The sequence below is a fragment of the Ahaetulla prasina genome, chromosome 17, assembly GCF_028640845.1.
Source record: "Ahaetulla prasina isolate Xishuangbanna chromosome 17, ASM2864084v1, whole genome shotgun sequence".
NCBI classification, from domain to species: domain Eukaryota; kingdom Metazoa; phylum Chordata; class Lepidosauria; order Squamata; family Colubridae; genus Ahaetulla; species Ahaetulla prasina.
In genome coordinates this window covers 13293454-13316609 of record NC_080555.1, presented here as the reverse complement: position 1 = coordinate 13316609, position 23156 = coordinate 13293454, and the positions used below count along the sequence as shown (strand labels likewise).

At 48.0% G+C, this 23156-nt stretch overlaps 1 protein-coding gene across 8 annotated transcripts in view; it reads left to right on the top strand.

The window, feature by feature from the left end:
- Positions 1-23156, top strand: part of SEMA4A (semaphorin 4A) — a 66201-nt gene that overhangs the window by 23786 nt on the left and 19259 nt on the right. For 7 of the 8 annotated variants that reach the window (XM_058160559.1, XM_058160553.1, XM_058160560.1 and 4 more), the window contains 2 exons: positions 14055-14221; positions 21458-21615. In XM_058160559.1, the coding sequence (XP_058016542.1) occupies positions 14125-14221; positions 21458-21615 (255 nt within the window). In that variant the 5' untranslated portion in view covers positions 14055-14124. Of the gene's footprint in view, positions 1-161; positions 387-14054; positions 14222-21457; positions 21616-23156 lie in introns of those variants that run through there. The other variant, XM_058160554.1, reaches the window with a different exon arrangement.

Below are 23156 nucleotides of genomic sequence, written 5' to 3'. Positions count from 1 at the left end.
AGGAGGTCCGGGTGGGCTCCTTCTCCCATGAGGCTCTAGGGGAGAGGCGCCTGGGAGAGCCGTGGGGCTGCCCAGCCCTCCCTCCCCAGTGGGGTGCGGAGACGAAAGGCTGCTTCAAGACAGCCTGGATGTGTCTGTACTCGCCGTCTGCCTCGCTTCACCCAGGAGAGAGCGGCGGGGAGGCTGGGTGGACTTTCAGGTTTGCTGCGCAGTGAGTGGAAGCTTGCTCTCTCTGGCAGGGCCTCTGCCAGCCAGGTGGCTTCAGGGCCCAGAGCCCAGGGAGCTGGGCTGCGGTGGGCTGCAGGGCTGGTGGGGGTCTAAGCTCCCACCCTCCCCACCAGGAGCCCTCCCTGCTTACTCAGAAAGATGCCCCCGATGTCAGAAAGGTAACGCTTCCTCCTGTGGGCACCGGACGGGCAGCTGGGGGAGGAATGGTGGCACAGTCCTGGTGGGTGTGGTGGGATGGTGGGGGTGCTTTTGATCTTTTGAAGGGGGGCTTCAAGCAAAGAAAGGAAAATACGCCCATGGGACCTGATCCCTGGCTCAGGGGGGAGTCTGTGTCCTCCTTCTCCCTGTCTCTCTGTTCTGAGCCTTTCAAGCTCACCGGATAATTGTTTTGCACGGAAGCTGTGTGTATTTTTGTACCTACCACTTTATGTAACTTTGCCTAACCTGCGTAGGTTTTGCGGAGTGTGTCTCCCGATGGAGTGCATTTTGGACGTTGCTTTGACGTGTTTTTGAGTACAATTTTTCTCTTGACATGTATTATTTATTATGGCGAACTGCATGACAACAACTAGAGAACTGCAGTGGAGGTGAGGGAGGTTCAGGAGGCGGCTGAAGGGACCCTTTTAATTAGTGACAGGACACTGGCTGATGATTGGAGCCCCTCACGGACTCCTTGCAGGAAAGGGAAAAAAGGGTCTTCTATGATTGGAATAAAATCATAGATTATAGGGAAAATGTAAATAATGTTGTAACCATGGAGTAAGTGTTTATTTTATATTTATACTTATAACGGCTGTAAAAGTTGCTTCTTTCTTTTCTTTTTTCTTTGATTCTGCACAATTGTCTTTGCTCCTTCCTTCCTTCCTTCCTTCCTTCCTTCCTTCCTTCCTTCCTTCCTTCCTTCCTTCCTTCCTTCCTTCCTTTTTCCTCTTTTGTTTACTTTTTACTTTTTCCCCTTCCCTTCCTCCCCTCCCTTCCCTTCCCTTCCCTTCCCTTCCCTTCCCTTCCCTTCCCTTCCCTTCCCTTCCCTTCCCTTCCCTTCCCTTCCCTTCCCTCTTTCCTTTCCTTTCCTTTCCTTTCCTTTCCTTCTTTCTCCATTCTAAATAGTAGAATTTTAATCATGTCATGACAGGGACACTGTGATGGTTGTAAGTGCATGGATTGATCATAAGTCACTTCTTTCAGCACTTTGAATGTAACTTTGAACTGTGAGTAAATGAATAGTCATAAGTCTAATTCTCTTGTTTTGCCCCGCCCTCCAACCTACTGAGATTATTTTGAATTTTACTTTTGTCTTCCAGTTGACTAACTTCCTCCTTTTAGTCATGTGCAGATTTGATAAGCATTTCCCTACCTCTTCATCCAGATCCTTGATAAAAATATTGCTGAGTTGGGGTCTGGGATGGAGCTGCTTGGAGTCTGACTCGGTGCTTCTGATCCTGCCTGGCGTGGCACCATTGACTGACTCCCTTTGAGCACCATTTTTAAGGCGGCTGGCAACCTAATGATTGATTCAGCCCACAATTAAATAGCTTATTACTCAGAATGTCATGGGATATTTTGTTGAAATCATTTCTCTAGCAAAACAGAAAGCAAACTACGTCTGAGGCAGTTCTGCTATTGATGAAGGAAACAAAAAGCCAAATCAGGTTAAGTCGGGCAAGACTTCTTCAAAAGTCCATGTTGACTTCTGGTCATGATTGCATTGCTTTCAAATTATGGCCTGTTCTAAAAATTTCTCGGGTATCCAGGGAAGACCAAGTGGTTTTCAAACAAGGGCAGCTGCAAATTGGATAACCATTTGTCTGAAATGGTCTAAGGCCGTAATGGCGAACCTATGGCTTAGCGTGCCACAGGTGGCATGCGTAGCTATATTGGTGGGCACACGAGCCTAACCCTAACCCTAAAAAGGCTCTGGAGCCTGGGGAAGAGCAAAAAACGGGCCTTCTGGTCTCACCAGAACTTGGCAAAAGGGCTGTTTCCGGCCTCGGGAGGGCCTCGGGGGGCGTGGGGAACGCCGTTTTCGCCCTCTCCAAGCTCCTATAAAGGCTCTGGAGCCTGGGGAGAGAGAAAAACAGGCCTAGTGGGCCCACTGGGCTATTGTGTGCCATGAGTGAGGTGGAGTGGGGGGATCGCATTAGCATGCACAGGGCGCGTAGAATTCTGGGCGTGGGCATGTGTGCGCGCGACCCCTCCCAGTCCTGGCATGCGAAGGCAAAAAGGTTAGCCATCACTGGTCTAGGGTTTTCTGCTTGAGCAGGGGGTTGGACTAGAAGACCTCCAAGGTCCCTTCCAACTCTTTTATTCTATTCTGCTCTCCAGGGATCTAAGGAGGTTTGGTAGCCCCACTCTAGGGCAACTCAGAGGGCTCCTCCACTCAACCCCACTGACGTGGATATTGACATGGCTCCCCATATGACATTCTTCTACTGTATCTTGGTGAGAGATTGATCGGGAGAATGCAGGAAGACTGGAGAAACTGCTGAAAGGAATCAGGGCAAGAGAAGAGGGGAGAAAAAGAACGAAACCCACTCCTCCCCTATGTAGGCATCCGTTGGACCTCCGCCTCCCTGGGTGGGATGGGGGTCCCCACCTCAGCTAATTGAAGGCGAGAGCAGGTAGACCATCTCATCTCCATTTCAGAAGCTAAAAAAGTCAACATCATGCCACTCCCAAAGCTATAAATAATCGCCCACCCCCTGAAGAGAGTCAGTCTCTGGGTGTGAAGTCTTCTTGAGTGGGGAGGATAAAAAAGAAAGCAGGGTGAGGGGGGGGAGTCCGCTTTCTCCTCTGGGAATATAGGAGTAGATCAGGTAATCTTCAGGCCCCCACGATGGAGTCCTTCTGACCTGGAGATTTAAATTCATTTCTTGGCTCTCAATTGTAAACTTCTGTTAGGTCCTTCATCCCACGTTTCACAATCTGCTGGTGGAATTACTTTTGTTGGAGAAACTGAACCCAAAGAAGAGTGGAGCACCTCTGCCTCGTCTCTTTTAATTCTATTTCTCTGTTCCCCTGTCAGCATTTTGCCTTCTTCTCTGACCAGCCAGAAACGCCCGTCCTCTTCCTTCCAAGCAGAGATGAGAAGAGATCCTCCTGGCATCCCTGGGTGGCCTCATCCCTCCTGCAGCTCCCTCCGACCTTGGCCCGTCTCCCGGCCTCTGTTTTTTCTCACTTGTCTGCTGTTCCCTTTTTAGCAAGTCCTTTTTTGTCACCTCCCATCGGTCTTGAATTCCTTTCCCTTCCCCTGCCTCCTCATTGTTGCTTCTCCGAGTTGAGTAAACCTGTTTGTTGAAAGCCCAAGGTAGGCAAGGAAGTTCAGTTTCAGTTTCTCTTAAAATCCAGACCTGCCGCATGCCAGAACCATCTTACTCCTCTCACCTCTTCCTGTTCAGATTAGCCTCGTGTGCCTTTTTCTGGAGGAGATCAAGAATAAAGTGACTTCAAGTCACTGTGCCTTCAAAGCTTCATTGGAAGGTTTGCAAGAAGGTTTGCAAGAAGACTTAGGAAGACATCAACTATGTCTTCTCCTGGGCTGGGTGGGTGAGAAGAGACGGCGTGGTGTCCCTCCATTTATTTAAATCCGGATGGTGTCCCTCATACACCTTCATTTTGGATTTCTGGGCAAAAATGAGTATTTATACCGTATATTCAAACTCCTGCCTTTCTGATGGCCTCCAAGATCCTTTCTTATTCTGTTGCATCTGTTCCATTTGAGCAACTGGGTCCCTCAGTTGCTATATTCCCATCCTGGGAGTGGTCCCACCAGACCTCTTTCACCTTTGAAGTCCTACCTGCCCTTTTCTGCTCAGAGTGGAGCTCCTCTGGTTTACTTCCACGCAGCGAGCATTGCTACGTAGACAATGATGTCAGTCACACGATTTAAATGTCAAGTTCTGAGTGTAACATTTTGTTCTATCTCTCACGTCCCATTTGAGATTTTTGTGACTACTCCCCAAACTTTTAGGGGTGTTGTTTCTCCTCCTTGGAGGCCAAGGGACCTCGGCCCCATTTGGTCTCCTTCGCCAGATCCCCATGGCTGAGGACAGCAGAATTTCAATCAATCACAGCAACTGACTTACTTCATATGGTAAACCCGGCCGGCTCCTTTCACCCTTGACATGAGGTCTGCGGTGGGCCACATAGTGGTCAAAGGCAGCCTACTGCCCCCCCTCCCCAAATAGTCCATTGATGGCTTGAAGATACTGTGCAAAGAAAGAAGTAGGACCCGGATGGTCCTCGACATACAACCGACAATTGGGACCAGCGAGGTGGCCATTAAGTGAGTTGCGCTCAATTTCATGACTTTTGCAACGGCCATGAAGCAAATCACTATGATTTCTAAGTGAATCACAGGGTCGCTAAGTAAATCCAGCTTCCCCCATTAACTTGGCTTACCAGGAGCTGCCCCCACAGTGGGGTCACAAGGGTCAGTTATATGATCCGGGATGCTGCTTGAATGTCGTCAACGCAGGCTATCCTTCTCTAGGGCACAAAGGATGTGATAGTCATGGCGTAAGGGGCCATAAGTCCCTTTTTTCAGCATCATTATCTCTTCAAAGAGTTGCTGAAAGAATGGTCTTGAGTGGAGGACTACTTGCATCGATAATAGATCATTAAATGGAGATCTTTCGGTGATGCAGATGCAATCTTTAAAGCTTTGCCCTCGGTTTCCCTGGCTCCCGGCCTTTTCCGTTCCTTCCTGCACAGAGCGAGAGACACTTCAGGAGCCGAGATGAGCGACTCTAAAGTGAATTTGCTCAGAAATGGGCTTTGTTCTGATTCCTGCAAAAAGAAGTTGCAGTCAGGCCGATTTTTTTCCCCTTTTTCTGAAGAATGCAATTGGAACCATGAGCAAACCTGGAACATTTAACGGATCCCAGATTCCTAGGGAATGCAGGTGCGATCTTCTGCATCAGGGATCTGTTTCTTCGACTTCTCTTCCTAACCATCTGCCAGCCACCAACCTAATTTGCAGCCCCCTCTTCCTACGCGCCTTTTCTCAGATTCTGCCATTACGGTCCATCTGTGTGATGGTTTGCTAAACAGATGGGGGAAAAATATGGGGAAATTGGCTTCCACCTGTCTCCGTGCTTAGCTGTCACCATGTGGATGCTCCAGAGATGCCAAATCAGACACAAACACACACCTGCTATGCTGTCTGTTCTTGGAAAGAGATGTGGGGATTTTGGGCATGGGCTTTTCCCCCCCTTCAGAAAAAGATTTGGGGTACCTCAGTTTTGTCCCTGTTCAGTGTCTTTAAACAGACATCCCGATGCCTTTAAAGCAATGTTTTTCAATTTCAACTCCCAGACTTCAACTCCCAGAATTCCGCAGCCAGCTTGGCTGGCTGGGGAATTCTGGGAGTTGAAGTCCACATCTGAAAATGGCTGAAATTGAGAAACAATGCTCTAATGATCACAGATGCCAACTACCATTAGCCCCAGCCATCATAGAAATATAACTCAGGCGTCGTGGGAGTTGCAGTACCAAACTCCAGAAAGCACCCATTTTTTTCCAGATTTTTCCGCTACAAGCAGCTTTTTCCTTCTGCTTCCTCCTGACTGTTGTTCTGTTTTCTGCCTCTGGCCCCTGCCTGTTCTGGATCTGCTGATGGGGTGAACTTTGAGCTGCAATAAAGTGGAGATCACAAGATGGATTTCTGAGCGGGCAGAAGCAGCCGGGCTGCCATGCACTCTCTCTGCAAAAAACTCTTTCTTGGCTAATGAGGAGGATTTTGAGCAGGGTCAGGAGGGTGGAGGCCAAGGGAACATGCCCGAGAAAGGAATCAGCCAGGGAGGGGCTCCTTCTAGTTCACGGACAGGTACCCTCGTCTCTGCAATGAAGGCCAAAGCGATTTTTTTTTCAGTCAACTCATTTTATTTTTTTTATTTGCATTTATATCCCGCCCTTCTCCGAAGACTCAGGGCGGCTTACACTATGTCAAGCAATAGTCTTCATCCATTTGTATATTATATACAAAGTCAACTTTATTGCCCCCAACAATCTGGGTCCTCATTTTACCTACCTTATAAAGGATGGAAGGCTGAGTCAACCTTGGGCCTGGTGGGACTAGAGCCTGCAGTAATTGCAAGCAGCTGCTATTAATAACAGACTGTCTTAGCAATCTGAGCCGCTCAAGGACCCATTGCCGATTCACTGGGTTGGAAATCAGCAGTGCAGCCCGAAGAGACTTTGGGGATGGCGAGGTCTGTGGGTTGGACAATCTTTGCTAAAGTGCGGGTGGAGGGGAGAGAAGGACCCCAGGAATCAGCAGGCGGCCCCAGGACAGGCAGATGGCTCATGGGTATGAATGCAGGGCTAGGAAGTGGGCATTTGAATAGAGAATGTGGAATAACAGAGTTGGAAGGGGCCCTGGAGGTCTTCTAGTCCAACCCCCTGCTCAGGCAGGAGACTCTATACCAGGGGTGTCAAACTCAAATTACATTGAGGGCCGCATCAGGGTTATGTTTGACTTCAGGGTTCCGGGGTGGGCGTGGCCAGGGTGGGCGTGGCCAGCTCGACATCACTCGTGTCGGGTGCGCCTGTGGTGGCCCAAGTGCTCTGCCAGCAAAAATGGGCTCCTGAACTCTGTTTTTGGCTGTGTCGGGCTCCTGGAAGCCTCTGCCAGCAAAAACAGAGCTTGGGAGGGCCGGGTGTTTTCTCTGGCAGAGACACCGCAGGCCAGTCCTTTGCTGTTTCCAGGGCATCCCTGCAGGCCAGATCTAAGCAGCCCCTGGGCCTTGAGTTTGACACCCCTGCTCTATACTATTCCAGATGAGTGGCTGTCCAGTCTCTTCTTAAAAAGCCTCCAGTGATAAAAGCACCCACAACTTCTGGAGGGAAGCCATTATTCCATTGATTAATTGTTCTCATTATCAGGAAAGTTTCTCCTTAGTTCCAGGTTGCTTCTCTCCTTGATAACTTTCCATCCAGGTTACTTCTCCTGCCTTCTGGTGCTCTGGAGAATAGGTTGACCCCCTCTACCTTGTGGCAGCCCCTTAGATATTGGAAGACTGATATCACGTCACCCCTAGTCCTTCTCCTTGCTAGACTAGATATACCCAGTTCCCACCACCGTTCATCGTACTCTTTATTTATTTATTTTTTATTTATTTTATTTATTTTATTTGCATTTATATCCCGCCCTTCTCCAAAGACTCAGGGCGGCTTACACTATGTCAGGCAATAGTCTTCATCCATTTTGTATACTATATACAAAGTCAACTTATTGCCCCCCAACAACCTGGGGTCCTCATTTTACCTACCTTATAAAGGATGGAAGGCTGAGTCAACCTTGGGCCTGGTGGGACTTGAACCTGCAATATTGCAAGCAGTTGCTGTTAATAACAGGCTGCATTAGCCTGTTGAGCCACCAGAGGCCCTAGTTAGTTTCCAGATCCCTTTGTTTGAAATGGATTTGGTGCCTGGAGCTCTCAGAGGAAGCGGGATCAATCCAGATCAGTGTTCCTCAACCTTGGCTGCTTTCAAATGCATGAACTTCAACTCCCTGATTTCCCCAGCCACTTTGAACGGTCATTATACAAAGGGTTGTAAGTCAAGGACCATCTGTCACTAAATTCACAAAATATAGAATAGCAACAGCACTTATATGCTGCTTCATGGTGCTTTACAGCCCTCTCTGAGCGGTTTACAGAGTCAGCCTGTTGCCCCCAACAATCTGGGTCCTCATTTTACCGACCTTGGAAAGATGGAAGGCTGAGTCAACCTTGAACCCGTCAGGATTTAATTGCCCAACTGCTGGCATCCGGCAGTCAGCAGAAGTAGCCTGCAGTACTGTATTCTAACCACTGCGCCACCTTGAAATATTTGCTTGATGGAGAGAACCGCCTGCAGATTCAGAAGCCATAGAATTTTCTGCTCTGGAACTTTTGAATTCTCTTGACAACTTGACAGTTGATGACGGTCACAAAAGACGTGTGGCCGTTGCAAGCACGTTGTGAATTATTTTGCATGTGTGGGCAAACTTTGGCAAGAGAAAGCAACGCAGTGAGTGTCCTTGCAAACATTTGTGCCTCTTTGGAAATCAGCCTGAGCAATTAGAGCCCCCCTTGGTCTGCAGGGGGGTTTACCGCCAGCTGCCAACTTTTCAGCGGGGTTTCTATAGTCGTTTCCTGCTGATGTGTCAGCCAGGCCAGGAAGTGGAGATGACCGCTTTATCGCCCATCATGTGCTCTCTGCCTGAGGTTGGTGTCCGCAGCAACCAAGTGGGGAGGGAACGGATGCCTGGCTCGGCTGTGGCACAGCAAAGTGCTGGAAAAGAGGCCGTGTGTGATGCTTAGCAAAACTTGGCAGTTTCTGGAGTTTGGTTTGTGGTGTGTCTTTCTTGTTCTGCGGCAGGGAAAAAAGGGGCCGTTGCAAGAATTAAGGCAAACACAGGGCAAAGAGGAAACAAGGAAGTGTCAACCGAAATACTTCTGAGACATAATCGGGGTGTTTTTATGCCCATAAATTTCAGATAGGCAGCCAGACTGAGATCAATGGACAGCTAACATCAAAAACATCATTAAAAAGGACAACAAAGACTGTTCTTTCTGCACCAACTCAGTAAGCTCAAACTGCTCAAGGAGCTGCTGATCCAATTCTACAGAGGAATTATTGAGTCTGTCATTTGCACCTCTATAACTGTCTGGTTCGGTTCTGCAACCCAACAAGAAAGACACAGACTTCAGAGGATAATTAGAACTGCAGAAAAAATAATTGTTACTAACCTGCCTTCCATTGAGGACCTGTATACTGCACGAATCAAGAAGAGGGCCGTGAAAATATTTACAGACCCCTCACATCCTGGACATAAACTGTTTCAACTCCTACCCTCAAAACGACGCTATAGAGCACTGCACACCAGAACAACTAGACACAAGAACAGTTTTTTCCCGAAGGCCATCACTCTGCTAAACAAATAATTCCCTCAACACTGTCAAACTATTTACTGAATCTGCACTACTATTAATTTTCTCATAGTTCCCATCACCAATCTCTTTCCACTTATGACTGTATGACTATAACTTGTTGCTGGCAATCCTTATGATTTATATTGATATATTGACCATCAATTGTGTTGTAAATGTTGTACCTTGATGAACGTATCTTTTCTTTTATGTACACTGAGAGCATATGCACCAAGACAAATTCCTTGTGTGTCCAATCACACTTGGCCAATAAAAAATTCTATTCTATTCTATTCTATTCTATTCTATTCTATTCTATTCTATTCTATTCTATTCTATTCTATTCTATTCTACTCTATTCTACTCTATTCTATTCCATACCTTGATGAAGGTATCTTTTCTTTTATGTACACTGAGAGCATATGCACCAAGACAAATTCCTTGTGTGTCCAATCACACTTGGCCAATAAAAAATTCTATTCTATTCTATTCTATTCTATTCTATTCTATTCTATTCTATCAAGCTGTGTGGGTCAACCAATGACATGCAGTTGGCTTTATAAAAGAGCAGTCAATTATGGCAGTGTTGGTCCATGGGAGGTTGGGGGGGCGCGGGGGGGGCCGGAGGAAATCCAAAAATAAATCATTCCTTTAGAGCAAGGTGGACAACTATGGCAAGTTTACCATCTTGACATAGTCGTTTCTATAACAGCAAACTTTCTTAGCAAAACCCAAAGTCAAGAGTTTTCTTGTTTTTCTCTCTCTCAAGCACAAAATCCAGAAGCGGTTTCCAAGTAGAAACAAAAGGGAATCTATTCCTTTCTCTAACTTAAACAGTCAATGTGGCTGTCTCTGCTAGCTCCATCGTTTTCCCCATCCATTCTTCCGTGGTGGGGGTTGATGTGTCTTTCCCTTTCTGCCCGTGCTCAGAGAGATCTATGGGGTAGTTCATGTACTGGCTATGGGTCTTCAACCCACTAAGTATCACTAGTGGCATCATCCATTCACCCACCTCGCTCTATCTTAGCAAGGAGGAGGCTTGGTCAACCTTCTCAAATGCCTTTCTGAAGTCCAAGTCGACGATCTTCACCACATGCCTTCATCTTGCAAATCTACTCACTGTCAAAGGAAGCAACAAGATTAATGTGGCACATGTTATTTTTAACAAGCCCAGGCCGGCTCTGGGGTTTCTCTCTTTCTAAGCGCTTCCTTCCTTTCTAAGTGCTTCCAGGCCGACTGAGCATCTTCCCCCACCCCGGATTTTCCTAGGCACTGGCATCACTTGTGCCAATCTGGAGTTTCCTGGGTTTCCTTTAGAAACTGCTAAAGTTTCTAAACTTTAGAAGTTGCTTGACGCCAGTCTTCTGTGGCTTCCATTGAACTCAATTGAGTCCCCCAAATTTACGGCTGCTGGTTCCCAGGACTCTTTCGTTCTCTGTGATGTGACCACCTTTGGCCAGGCTAACTTGAATTAAGGCAGCCAGACAGATGCAGCTCTGCCTTCTCCCGCCGGCTGCCACCATTTTGCCCTCTTCTGCTGCTAGTAGACTGGCGTTTCCTTGACTTTCCTTTTGCTCAACACATGCTGTCCCTGGGAAGCCTTCTCTGCTGTTGTTTGTGCTTGTTGTGAGCCACAACTCAAGTTAAGCTTTAGCCTTCCTGACTCCATCCTGGACTATTTCCACATATCTATAGTGCCCCCCGCCTTTCTTTAAAAACTGCTTTTTGTTTCTCAGTTTATCAGAAAGCTCTTGATGCAACCGACTCCCATTTTGATGTTAGCTTCCTATTGCCAAACTGGTGTCTTTCTCTAAGAGCTTGTGACGGTTTCATCCAGAGCTTCCGCTTGGTCAGGTGACCTGTGGTGGGCATTCAAAACAGTGTCGTTATTGAGGTCTCCCCCCCTCTAATTCCCACAGTTTTGATGGATAACTTTGGTGGTCGTGAACCATTTTCCTCATAGAATCCTAGAGCTGGATGGGGACCTTGGAGGTCTTCTAGATAGATCTTCAATATAGCGGTTTCCCATCTGTGGTTTCGTACTGTCTTTTTAGGTCTGGTGGGCTTCCTGCTGCGTTCTTGAGCACCTCTTCCTTTTCACAACTTCCTTGTTAGGTGTGCTGCTTTGTTCCTTTCTAAGCATTTGCAAACTCTGCTCTATGAATTAGCAGAATCTACAGAATCTCGCAGACTGCAATCAACTTGTGAAATTGCAAATAAGTTGGGTGTGGTGTGGTTTTGTGTCTGTGGCAGATATCAAAGAAGGCCCATGGGGATACAGACTCTCCCAAGGGGATACTGATGTGAGGGCTGCATTGGGTGGACCTCAAAGTGAGTGTAAAGAGGAGACGGCCAGATGAAAGATCAGCTCAGATGATGGAGTCAACTCAACTAGCATTTCTCAATCTTGGCAATTCTAAGAGGTATGAACTTTAACTCCCAGAATTCCCCAGCCAGCATGAATCTGGATGGGGAATTCTGGGAATTGAAATCCACATATCTTAAAATTTCTGAGTTTGACCAGCCCTAAAGTGCTTTCCCAAGAGGCAACTGGACTTTCTGTTTTTTTCTTGGAAGATGTTTTTCTCATCCAAGAAGCTTCTTCAACTGAAAAAACTTTTTGGGTGAGAAGCAAAAAGTTTTCCAAGAAAAATCAGAAAGTCCAGTTGCCACTTGGGAAAACACCTTTAGGGCAACCATGACCTGGATGATGACTGAGAATCTCCGTAAACATTGGACTAGACCTTTTCTCCACCATAGAGACCCCCTTTAAATACCTTTTGTGGCCACAGATCATGGCCACAGACCCGCAAGACTTAACACAAAATTTAAATCTTAATATTTTTTCAAGACTTCGCGGATCCAGGGGTGGGATTCAGCTAGTTCACACCAGTTCAGGCGAACCGGATGTTAATTTTAATTTGGTTTGCCGAACCGGTTGTTCCAAGGACTGGCTGATCCTGCTCCACGTGGCCCGTTTTGGATGCCAGCTAAGAGCAGGGTGCGCACGGAGGCTCTGGCAGGGTGAAAAACGGGCCTACCGGAAATCCGGAAATGGGCCTGTTTCTGGCCTCTGGATGGCTTTCAATGCCTGGGGGAGGCCGTTTTTGTCCTCCTGGAGGTTCCAGGAAAGCCTCCGGAGCCTGGAGAGGGTGAAAAACGGGACTACTGGAAGTACTGGAAGTCCGAAAATGGGCCCATTTCTGACCTTCAGAAGGTACCCAAAGCAAACCAGTTGTTACAATTGGTGAATCCCACCACTGCGGGGATCCCCTGTGACATGGACCACAGGCTGAGAATCGCTGGACTAGACAGTGGGTTGAAAACAAGTTGCCATAACCTAGGAACACAGGAAGCTATTCTGACCACCACCCCATTTACTCCTCCACAATTGGCAGTTCTCCATAGATCCAGCCAGGATTCATTGAAGAGTCAAAAGAGAGTGTAGAGGTCATCTAGTCCAGGGGTGTCAAACTCGTGGCCCGTGGGCCGGATGCGTCACATGCTGTCCATACCCACCCCCAGTTTAGTGAAAGGGAAAAAAGTTGTGATATGTCATGTGACGACAACATGTCATTGCGAGTCTGACACCCCAGCATTACACCCAAGGGTGGGCGATTATGGCCCAGGGGCGAAATCCAGCAGGTTCTGAAAGGTTCTGGAGAACCGGTAGTGGAAATTTTGAGTAGTTCAGAGAACCGGCAAATGCCACCTCTGGCTGGCCCCAGAGTGGGGTGGGAATGGAGATTTTGCAATATCCTTCCCCCAGGAGTGGGGAGGGAATGGGGATTTTGCAGTATCCTTTCCCTGCCATGCCCACCAAGCCACACCCACCAAGCCACACCATGCCCACCAAGCCACGCCCACAGAACCGGTAGTAAAAAAAAATTGAATTTCACCACTGCTATAACCCCTTTATGACCTGTGGACTTCAGAGTTTAATTCCACAGGTTGTAAAGGGGCCATAGTTTCCCAGGCGACAAGCTCTGCGGTGTTGTAGGGAATGCCTGCATCCCTGACCTTGGAAACTTCCGCACACTGAGTAAAGGCTGAGTTAATTTTCCCACTCCTCTTTTGCATTCTCACTCCTTCCAACCTAAAACGAAGCGTGGCTACAATGAAGTTTTGCAATTGGAAATCCCAATTTGCTTATACTGCCTCCCTTCCCATCTCCTAATTTCCCCGCTTCTACCACACAGAGGCGTTCAAGGGATTGCGGGCAGGGGTGACCGAGCTCCTTTTTACTGTACTTTTTTCCAAAGTGGTTTGTCAATCCTCACCTCGTTTTGCACTGTTGCTTTAACAAGACCTGGTCTCTCCTTTTTTTTTTTTTCTGGTGTAAAAAAAAATCAGTTGGTTGCGATAAGTTTTGTTCCAAGGATGTTCAGAGACCTGAAAAGGAGAGAAAGGTATCACCAGCAATTTGGCCCAAAAATGGTGGAGTTAAACACTGTTGAGACAACGCAGCGATTCTTGTACAGATGTTTCCCATCTGGCAAGGCAGAGAAGGGTTTGCAAATCCGCAGTCGTAGTCCCCTCCCCGAATGCCCTTGAGGAAGAGCTCGCCATCCCCTGGTGTTGGCTCAGAGCCCTCCCACCCCAGAGAAAGGCGCCATCACCCCCTTGCAGGCTGGCTTCAGAGTGCGGAGACGCCTTTCGGCAGATGTTGTCCCAGGCCACCTTCTCCTGCTCAAGCCTCTGCCCTCAACTTGAACCAACGTCTTCTCCTTTCTCATTTCTCCGAAGAATCTCAAAGAGAAGCCACAAGGAGGGACCGGCCAGCGTAGCCCAATGGTTCAAGCAGATTGTCTCAGTCACTTCTCCTCCAGACAAGAAGGAAGCCCTGGATTGCCCAAGTGGGCACTTCTAACATCCGTTTTCTCCCCCTCTTCCTCCTTTTCCATTTCTTAACAGCTGCCGAATCGGAACCGGCCCCTTTCCGTCTCCTTCAGCCTTCTTGGTGACGACCAGCTGCTAACCAGCCATGAAACCCGGCCGGTTCCCCTGCCTCCTGGGATGCTTTCTGATGGCTGCAGCCACCCTGGGCGGCAAAGTGGTGCCCAGGATGACCTTTCAGAGAGGTAAGAAGCCACAGTGCCGGACGGTGCCCGGGGAAGTCGTCCTTCGGAGGGCCAGGAAGCGGGGTGGAGGGCAGGCAGGAAACTGGTGCACCTTCATTGCACCTTCACAATTCAAAGTACGTTACGCCGCATCTCATTAAAGGCCACAAAGCTGTTTGCAGAACTGGTGCAGCGGCCATGCTGTTTGTTTATTTATTATTGATTAAATTTATATGCCACCCATTTCACTGTCAAAGGGGATTCTGAGTAACTTTCATAAAAACAAAGAAGCAAAGCATTAAAACTTCATTCAAATGAACAGAGACTGGATAAGATAATATTTAATTGTAACTTATTAAATAAGGACCAGAATTGGGATCCAGAATTACTGATGCTAAGCAAGGCAGTGGCAAAGTGAGTCCCACCCGATTTTATGATCTTGTTGCTAAGTGAATCATTGCAGTTGTTAAGTGAATCTGGCTTGTCCGGTTGACTTTTCTTGTCAGAAGGTTGAATAAGTTGTGTTTAATTATAAGAATTAAATAATGGCCAGAACTGGGACCAAGATTGCTAAGTAAGGCGGTTGCAGAGAGTTTGCCATGGTTGGTAGGCAAACCAGTGCAGTTATTAAGTGAATCATGGGTTCATTAAATGAATCCGGCTTCCCACAGTGACTTTGCTTGTCAGACTTCGAGAGGGATGGTTTCAAATGGTTGGTTGCCAAGTGCCCAAATTTTGACCTTGTTACTGTAGGACAGGGCCCCCCAACCCCCAACCCCCAGGCCGTGGCCCTCTACTGGGCCTTCAGCCTTTCAGAACCGGGCTGTGGAAGTGGCAGGCGAGCGTCTGTATGGTGCGCACACGTCCCCACTCCCACAAGCAGCCTGCGAGCATGTGTGTGTGTACTCCATTTGTGCAAAGCCAGCCCTTCCCCCCCATCTGCAAAGCCAAAAAGGTTGGGGAACTCTGCTGTAGAATATGCTGCAATGGTCATAAATGCGAGGATTGGTCACAAGTCACTTTTCCCATAGTCGTCATAACTTTGAACAGCCACTAAACGAATGGTTATGTCGAGGATGTAATGTCTCCACAGCTAGGGAAAAGGAAGAGAGGCCGGGAGCTCTTGTGTCTCGGACCCTCTCCAGCCCCCCTGGAATTTGGGCAGGTTCTCCCCTCCTTAAATCATTTCCCTTTGAATCGCTTCCTCTCTTTTATTCATTATTCATTATCGTTGTTATAACTTATCCCTGTAGTGTTGTGACTTTGATTAGCTACGGGTTGTTTTTATTTATTGATATTTATCCACCTCTTTACTGATGTGGATGTTTGTTGTTGTTGTTTTGTAAACTGTAGCATAAACTCTGTTAATCCAGGCGTATCTAATTGGAGTGAATCAATACAGAATATGCCAAAAATCAGCAATATTGAATGAAAGGCACCTGGGCTCCAGTTAGCACTTGCTGTTTCTCTCAGGAAACCTGGAACCAGATTTAAAGCCGGTAGGATATTTAGACCAGGGGTCTCCAACCTTGGCAACTTTTAAGACTTAATGACTTCAACTCCCAGAGTTCCCCCAACTCTTGAATCAGAGACCCAATTTTTCAGAAGCTGTTGCTTTTATTTCCAGCATTTACGTGGCATTTCTACATGCTGATTGTCCCCTTCAAAGCCCTCCATGGCTCAAGACACAGTTACTTGAAGGACCATTTGTTCCCACCAGAGCAACGAGGTAGAGGGTCTCCTCCCCTAAGGAGGTCCACCTAGAGCAGTGGTTCTCAACTTTTATAGTGCTGCGACCCCGTTAATACAATTCCCCACGATGTGGTGACCCCAACCGTAAAATTATTTTTGTTTTCAATTTATGGCGCCTGAAGCCGTATTGGCTAGCGATCTGAACTGCTTGCGATTGCCTTGAGGACGGAGGCATTAAAGCAGAGACTCCTCCCCTATTAAGTTTATCACGCCTGAAGCCAGATTAGGCTAGCGATTGGGAGTGATTGCAGCTGGCTTGAGAGGGAGACATCAGAGCAAAGATTTCTCTCTTTTTTAATTCATTGCGCCTGAAGCCGAATTCGGCTAGCGGTTTGAAGAGCCTGCAGCTGGCTTGTGGAGTCAACCATTGGAGCGCGATTCTTCAACTCGCAAGTATACTTCCCATATTTCCGATGGTCTTAAGCGACCCCCGGCAAATCGTCATTCGACCCCCAGTGGGGTCGCAACCCACAGGTTGAGAACCGCTGACCTAGAGGGACCCAGAAGAAGGGCCTTCTCGGTAGTGGCTCCCTCCCTGTGGAACATCATCCCTGCGGAGACAAAATTGGCCCCACCTTGACACTCTTTTCAAAAGGCCCTCAAGGTACGGTTTTGCCAACGTGCCAGGGGACCCCAGGGGGATATGCAGCCTTGCCAAGTAGGCCAGCGAGGAAACACAACCAGAGGAGCTAATTCTACCCCATTGTAAGGCAACATGAGCAGAATCTTGCGAGTCTGAAAGGACAAATCTCCCACCCTCTCATTTATAGCCTGAGTTCTTTTATTTATTCTTTTATTTCTTAGCCTTTTCTTCCGTCCATTTTGCAGCTGTGGGCTCAGCTGTCTCTTATCTGATACTCCCTGGGCAGCGTCTCTTCACCCATCTCCTCAGCTTGCTCCTACATGCCGCTCCTCTCTCTAAAGCAGGGGTCTCCAGCCTTGGCAACTTTAAGACTTCAACTCCCAGAGTTGAAGACTTCAACTCCAGAGTTTCTCAGCCAGCTTTGCCGACTGAGGAACTCTGGGAGTTGGAGCCCACAAGTCTTAAAGTTGCCAAGGTTGGAGACCCCTGCTCTAAAGGATCGCTGCCTGCCCTAGGGCTCCTAACTGTGGGGCAGACGTGGCTTAGAAGCCCTTATCCCATTGCCCTCATCCAGCCCATGAGGGAGGAGCTTTCCCTAGTGCCACGGAGAAGTGCCGTCCGTCTGCTGAAAACTTTCCTGGCACGGATGCACGGATCCCTCTCCTGACCCCCTGCCCAATCCATGCAGGTCGTGGTGCCCCTCCAAGATAATGGAGAAAGGCCCATAAAGGGGGAGGCTCTGAGTCGCCTCTTTTTGCCGTCCACTGGCATCACCGCTGCTTAAACTCAAAATCCAGGCAATGTTTGCAGAAATTAAAACTGATGAGAAGAATCCGCCTCACAACACTGCTTTGCCCCCAGTCATGGATTCCTTGTGTTAAAATGGAAATTAATTAATCCAGCCGCTTGCAGGAGATTTGAAATCCAGCTCCCTTTGGTGCCACCCCAAGGTTGGCCCTGCTGCCTGCCAGCTTTGGCACCGCCCAGGGTCCCCGAGTAAGTGAGGGGAAGGAGAGAAGGGCCACCTCTCCGGGTTAATTGCCGGCATCTTCCGTGAAGCTTGCAAAGGGCGGGCAGGCGATAAAAGCAAGGAATTTAGGCTGAGTTGCCGTTGAGAGGCAGCCAGTTAATTATAGGAGCTGGCTTTAAAAGGCTCTCTGGCTTTAAAAGGACCTGCCAAGTCAACTCTGCTTCCTTCCTGGGCTGGAGCAGTTAAGGGGCGATTCCCCCTCGTTTTCTTCTCCTTGGCTTCCTGCCCTTCAAGACAAGATGCAGGCAGGGTCCCTTCTGCTCTTTCCTCTAAGCAGAGGGTGACAAGCGGGTGACCGAGCTCTCCTTTGCTCGTCTCCTTCATTTGCTGGCCAGGAAAAAAAGAACAAAGCCGGTACATCCAGTGGGAAAAATTCTGTGCCTCGACTCTGAAGTGCAAGTAGCCCTCGAGTTACGGAATGGAGCCCAAAATTTGTGTTGCTGTAAGTGAGATGTTTGTAAAGTTGAGTCTTGTCCCACTCTACAACCTTTCTTGCCACAGTTGTTAAGTGAATCACTGGAGTTGTTAAGTGAGGAACACGTGAATCTGGCTTCCGCATCGACTCTGCTTATCAGAAGGTTGAAAAAGGGGATCACGTGACACACACACACCCTGGACGCTGCGACCGTCATAAAGACGAGTCAGTTAGTTGCTAAGCGCCTGAATTTTGATCACGTGACCGACCATGGGGGATGCTGCCAGGGTCGTAAGTGTGAAACGCGGTCGTAAGTCACTTTTTTCAGTGCTGTTGTAACTTTGAAGGGTCACTAAATGAACTGTTGTAACTGGAACACTGTATTTTACAGCCTTTTTTGTGGCAGTCATGAAGTGAATGTGACATTCAAAATAAGGATGTCGCCCGTCCAGCTGAGTCCGGCTCTTGGCGATTCTCTGGGCCAGGACCCTCCCCCTCTTGCGCTGCTCCTTCCGGTCCTTCTCTGCTCTGGCCAGGCCAGCTTTGAGAGTGTCCAGCCATCGTGTTCTTCGTCAGCCTGGTTTTACCACTAACCATAGTCAGAATTTCTTTCTCCAGTGGATTTCCCCACATGACACGGCCAAAATAAGTGAGACTTTAAAATAATAATAATTATATTGACAAAATCCCCATCAGTCAATTGCAAAAGCCGGCTTCCCTAGGAACAGCTTAGGTCCTGCGACGAGACCTTTAACGCCATCAAACACCAACATTTGTCTGGAATTAGGATAGGGTCTCTTGCTTGAGCAGGGGGTCAGACTAGAAGACCTCCAAGATCCCTTCCAACTGTATTTGGTGTTCTATATCTGCCTATCCCAGGTCCTTGGGAAAGACTTGATAGTGGATAAAAATACCAATTCCAATTTGAACATCTGGCTGGCGGTGTGATGATGACTAGGGGTCTTGGCTGAGAGGTTAAACCCACCCTGGGGCCTGATTATTTTGTTTACTGATGGAAGAAGAAAGGGGTTTTTGAGCCCCATACGGGTTTTGGCATGGTTTGTATATTGAGTTGATCAATCATGTTTCTTTCATTGTTAAATTTATTTGCTTCCCATCTTGCCATGGGACTCTTCCGGGTGGCAGAGCGGCTGGGGAATTCTGGGAGTTGAAGTCCTAAAAGTTCCCACGATTGGACACCCCTGGTCTAAATGCTGTGATGAAAGAAAATCCTTCACACAGGAGGTTGAAGTGTCTGGGATGAAGGGGGTCTATGGGTCATCAGCGCCGGCTGGGGAATTCTGGGAATTTTAGCCATCTCAAAGTAGCCAGAGGTTTGACCTTACGAGAAAAACTCAGGAAATATCCCTCTTTGTTATTCTGGTTGGGGGACTTTTTTCTTTGGAGCAAGTGCTTGCTTGTGTCTTACATGTGCGCGCACACACACACTTTTTTTAGCCTTTGTTTGGGGGTTATTTTCTTCATTCCTCTCTCTTGGCTGCTGGCAGCTTTCTAAGCCTGGAATTCCACTTTTTCACCTTGAGAGGCTCCAGTCTGCCCCCTCTCATGGTGGATTGAGATTCCTGATGTTTTTCTCCTAAAGCTGCCGGAAAATTTGGCAGCTGTTTAACATCTGGCTGAGCAAGACACCAGGTGCCATATGAAGGGGGACGCCCCAAAATGGGGGAACCAGGAACCCCAGATTTTGTAAGAGAAGAAAGAGGCTCCCACGTCTTGCTCAAAATGTCCTGAACCGGCCAAGTTGCACAAAGCAGGCTGCCTCTTAGGGGGGGAGGGTTGATGGCCCCCACATTTGCCTGCCTGCTCCAAAGATGCCTTCCACCACGCTATAAAAAGGACGTTGAGACTCTAGAAAAAGTGCAGAGAAGAGCAACCAGGATGATGAGGGGACTGGAGGCTAAAACATATGAAGAACGGTTGCAGGAACTGGGCCTGGCTAGTCTGGTGAAGAGAAGGACCAGGGGAGACAGGATAGCAGTTTTCCGATATTTGGGGGTGGGGTTGCCACAGAGAGGAGGGGGTCAATCTGTTTTTCTTTTTTCTTTTTTTTTATTGAAAAAGTTTTACAAACTTTCCCCCCCTTTCCCCCCCCTCCCCCCACCCTTCACAAACTCCCGTCCCCCCTGACTTCCCGGAAGAAACACAAGGTATAGTTAAAAATAAAACAAACATATGCTAAAAATTTTCTCCCTCCTAATACAATTATACTCCTACAATTCTCATCAATTCCTAACCTCCCCCAAAACAATCAGAAATAATACATCCTATCATTCAAAGGCAGTCTGATAACTCTTAGTCTGATATCTGTTTTGAATATAGTCAGTCCATTTTTTCCATTCATTTAAATATCTTTTTGGCGTATTGTCTTTCAAAAAGGCTGAGATTTTTGCCAGCCAGATTAGCAATTTTCAATATCCATTCTTCTATTGTCGGCACTTCTTTTTTCTTCCAATACTGACCTATCAGTAATCTTGCTGCTGTTATTAGATTTAAAATCAGTTTAGTCTCAATTACTGTACAGTGATAATTCTCAGTAAAAAAAATTGCGGCAGGAACTTTATCTTTTTTTTCAAAACATTTTGTAAAATCCACCAAATTCTTATCCAAAAAGCCTTAATATTCTTGCAAGTCCACCAGGGGTCAATCTGTTTTTCAAAGCACCCAAAGGCCAGACAAGGAAGAATGGATGGAAACTGATCAAGGAGAGATTCAACCTGGAAATAAGGAGACATTTTTTGACAGTGAGAACAATCAACCCATGGAACAGAAGTTGCCTTCAGAAGTTGTGGGAGCTTCATCCCTGGAAGCTCCCAAGAAGAGACTGGACTGCCCTCTGTCAGAAATAGTGTAGGGCAGCGATGGTGAACCTTTTCGGCACCGAGTGCCAAAAAGGCTGCGTGGAAACATCGGGCGTGCAGGCACACACTTGTCGGGGCAGCGCTCTGGAAAAGCTGAACTTGCGGGTACTAGCGCACATGCGCCCTTGACAATCAGCTGGCTGGCACACATGTGCAGGCCAGTTTTCGGCACTGCCGTGCGCATGAAGGGAACACACTCCAGAAAAGCCGAACTTCCAGGTTCTGGTGCACATGCGCACCCAACAATCAGCTGGTTGGCGCGCATGCGCATACTGGGTTTCAGCACTGCTGTGCGCGGAGATAGTTGATCGTCGTGTACGCATGCACGCCAGAAACCCAGGAGACAAAGAGGCAAGGCCACGCGTGCTGGGTGACATGGCTTCAGCTGCCACTTTGGGCACGGGTACCATAGGCTCGCCATCATGGGTGTAGGGTCTCCTGCTCGGGCAGGGGGTTGGACTAGACCAGCTTTGCTGGCTGAAGGACTCTGGGAGTTGAAGTCCACAAGTCTTAAAAGAGCCAAGTTTGCAGACCCCTGACTAGACAAAGTCCCTTCCAACTCTGTTAATCTGTATATATGTCTTCCTTTCTCCTCCAGGGGACCCCAGCCGTGAGGTCGGCACCTTCAGCCAGGAGGGGATCCTCAACTATGACACTTTCCTCTTGAGTGCAGACGGTGCAACTCTCTACGTGGGAGGGAGGGACGCCATCCTTGCCCTCAATATAAGCAACCCCCCCATCAGGCTGAAGGGGAAGGTGAGTGGAAGCGCGGGGGGGTGGGGGTGGGATTTGGGGAGGGGGAGACAGAAGGGCATGCAAGCTGCGGGGAGACTCCCTCTTCTGCTCAGAGTCCTGTTTCCTCTTTGGAGGAGGGGAGGGAGGAGGGGAGATCCTGACCTAGTGGTTAAGCCACCAGATGTGAAAGATTGGGAGTTCTAGTCCCAGATGTGAAAGCCGGTTGGATGACCTTGAGCCAGACCATCTCTCTCTCTCTCAGCCCAGCCCACCTCACAGGGTTGTTTTTGTGGAGAAAATAGGAGGGAAGGGTATTAGACATGTTTGCCACTACGAATTATTTATAAAAACAGCAAAGGCGGGATCCAAATAAACACATAAATAAACATGCCTTGTTTCTCCTTAATTCCTCCCTTCCCAGCCACGGGTTCAAAGACCAAACTGAGGTCTTTCAGGAGCTGCTGTTCCAACATCTGGATGGAGAAAGAGAGTCCTGAACAGTCCTATTTATTATTTATTTATTAAATGTACTGGCCACCCGTCTTACTGTGGGGTAACTCTGGGCAGTATTAAAATAGTCTATCCAGTGGCAGATCCAGTGACTGTCCCTGAGCAGACAGCAAAGGTTGGGGTCCCTGCCTCCCCCGCCTTCTCCAGGAGCCTCACCTCAATGCTTCTGAGCTGGCACATGTCTGGTTTTGCTTTCATTCGTTTAGAAACGGAAATGTGTGTTCTGCTACCTTGAGGTTTTTCTTTGCTTCAAAGTGGAACTGCTAAGGCTGGCAGACTTCCTGTTTCGGAAAGTGGCTAAGAGCTGCCAACTTTGCAAATATAACTTGGTAGAGAAAAAGTATGTGCCCAGGAGCTGCTTGAAAATGTGTGGACTTCAAGTCCCAGAATAGCTGGCTGGGGAATTGTGGGGATTAGAGTCCACCTATCTTAACAGTTGCAGAGGTTGGAAAACAGTGGTGCATCAATGGGCTTCCTTTCTAAAAAAAAACAAAAAACTTTTAACAGAATAAAAGAATAACAGTTGGAAGGGACCTTGGAGGTCATCTAGTCCAGCCCCCTGCTCAAGCAGGAGACCCTAGGCCTAGACCATTCCAGACAAATGGATGTCCGGTCTCTTCTTGAAAACTTCCAGTGTTGGAGCACCCACAACTTCAGAAGGCAAGTCGAAGTTGTGGGCGCTCCAAAACTTTTGGGGAGATCAGGGATGAAGAAGCCGTGAACACTCGCCATTCTGTGTCTCTTTCCCAGCCAGTTTCTCTGGAAAATCACCCCATTTTTCCTGCAGCAGGCACCTTGTTGAAGGGAAAGGAGGATCTCTGCTATGTCAGTCCCACTGATAATGTCCTCATGGCAGCCTTTCTCAAGGAAAGGTGCCATGCATGCATTTCAGAAGGGACCCTCCCTACACGTCCCGGAGACTTAAAAGCAGGGGTGAAATCCAGCAGGTTCTGACAGGTTCTGGAGAACCGGTAGCGGAAATTTTGAGTAGTTTGGAAAAACTGGCAAATGCCACCTCTGGCTGGCCCCAGAGTGGGGTGGGAGTGGAGATT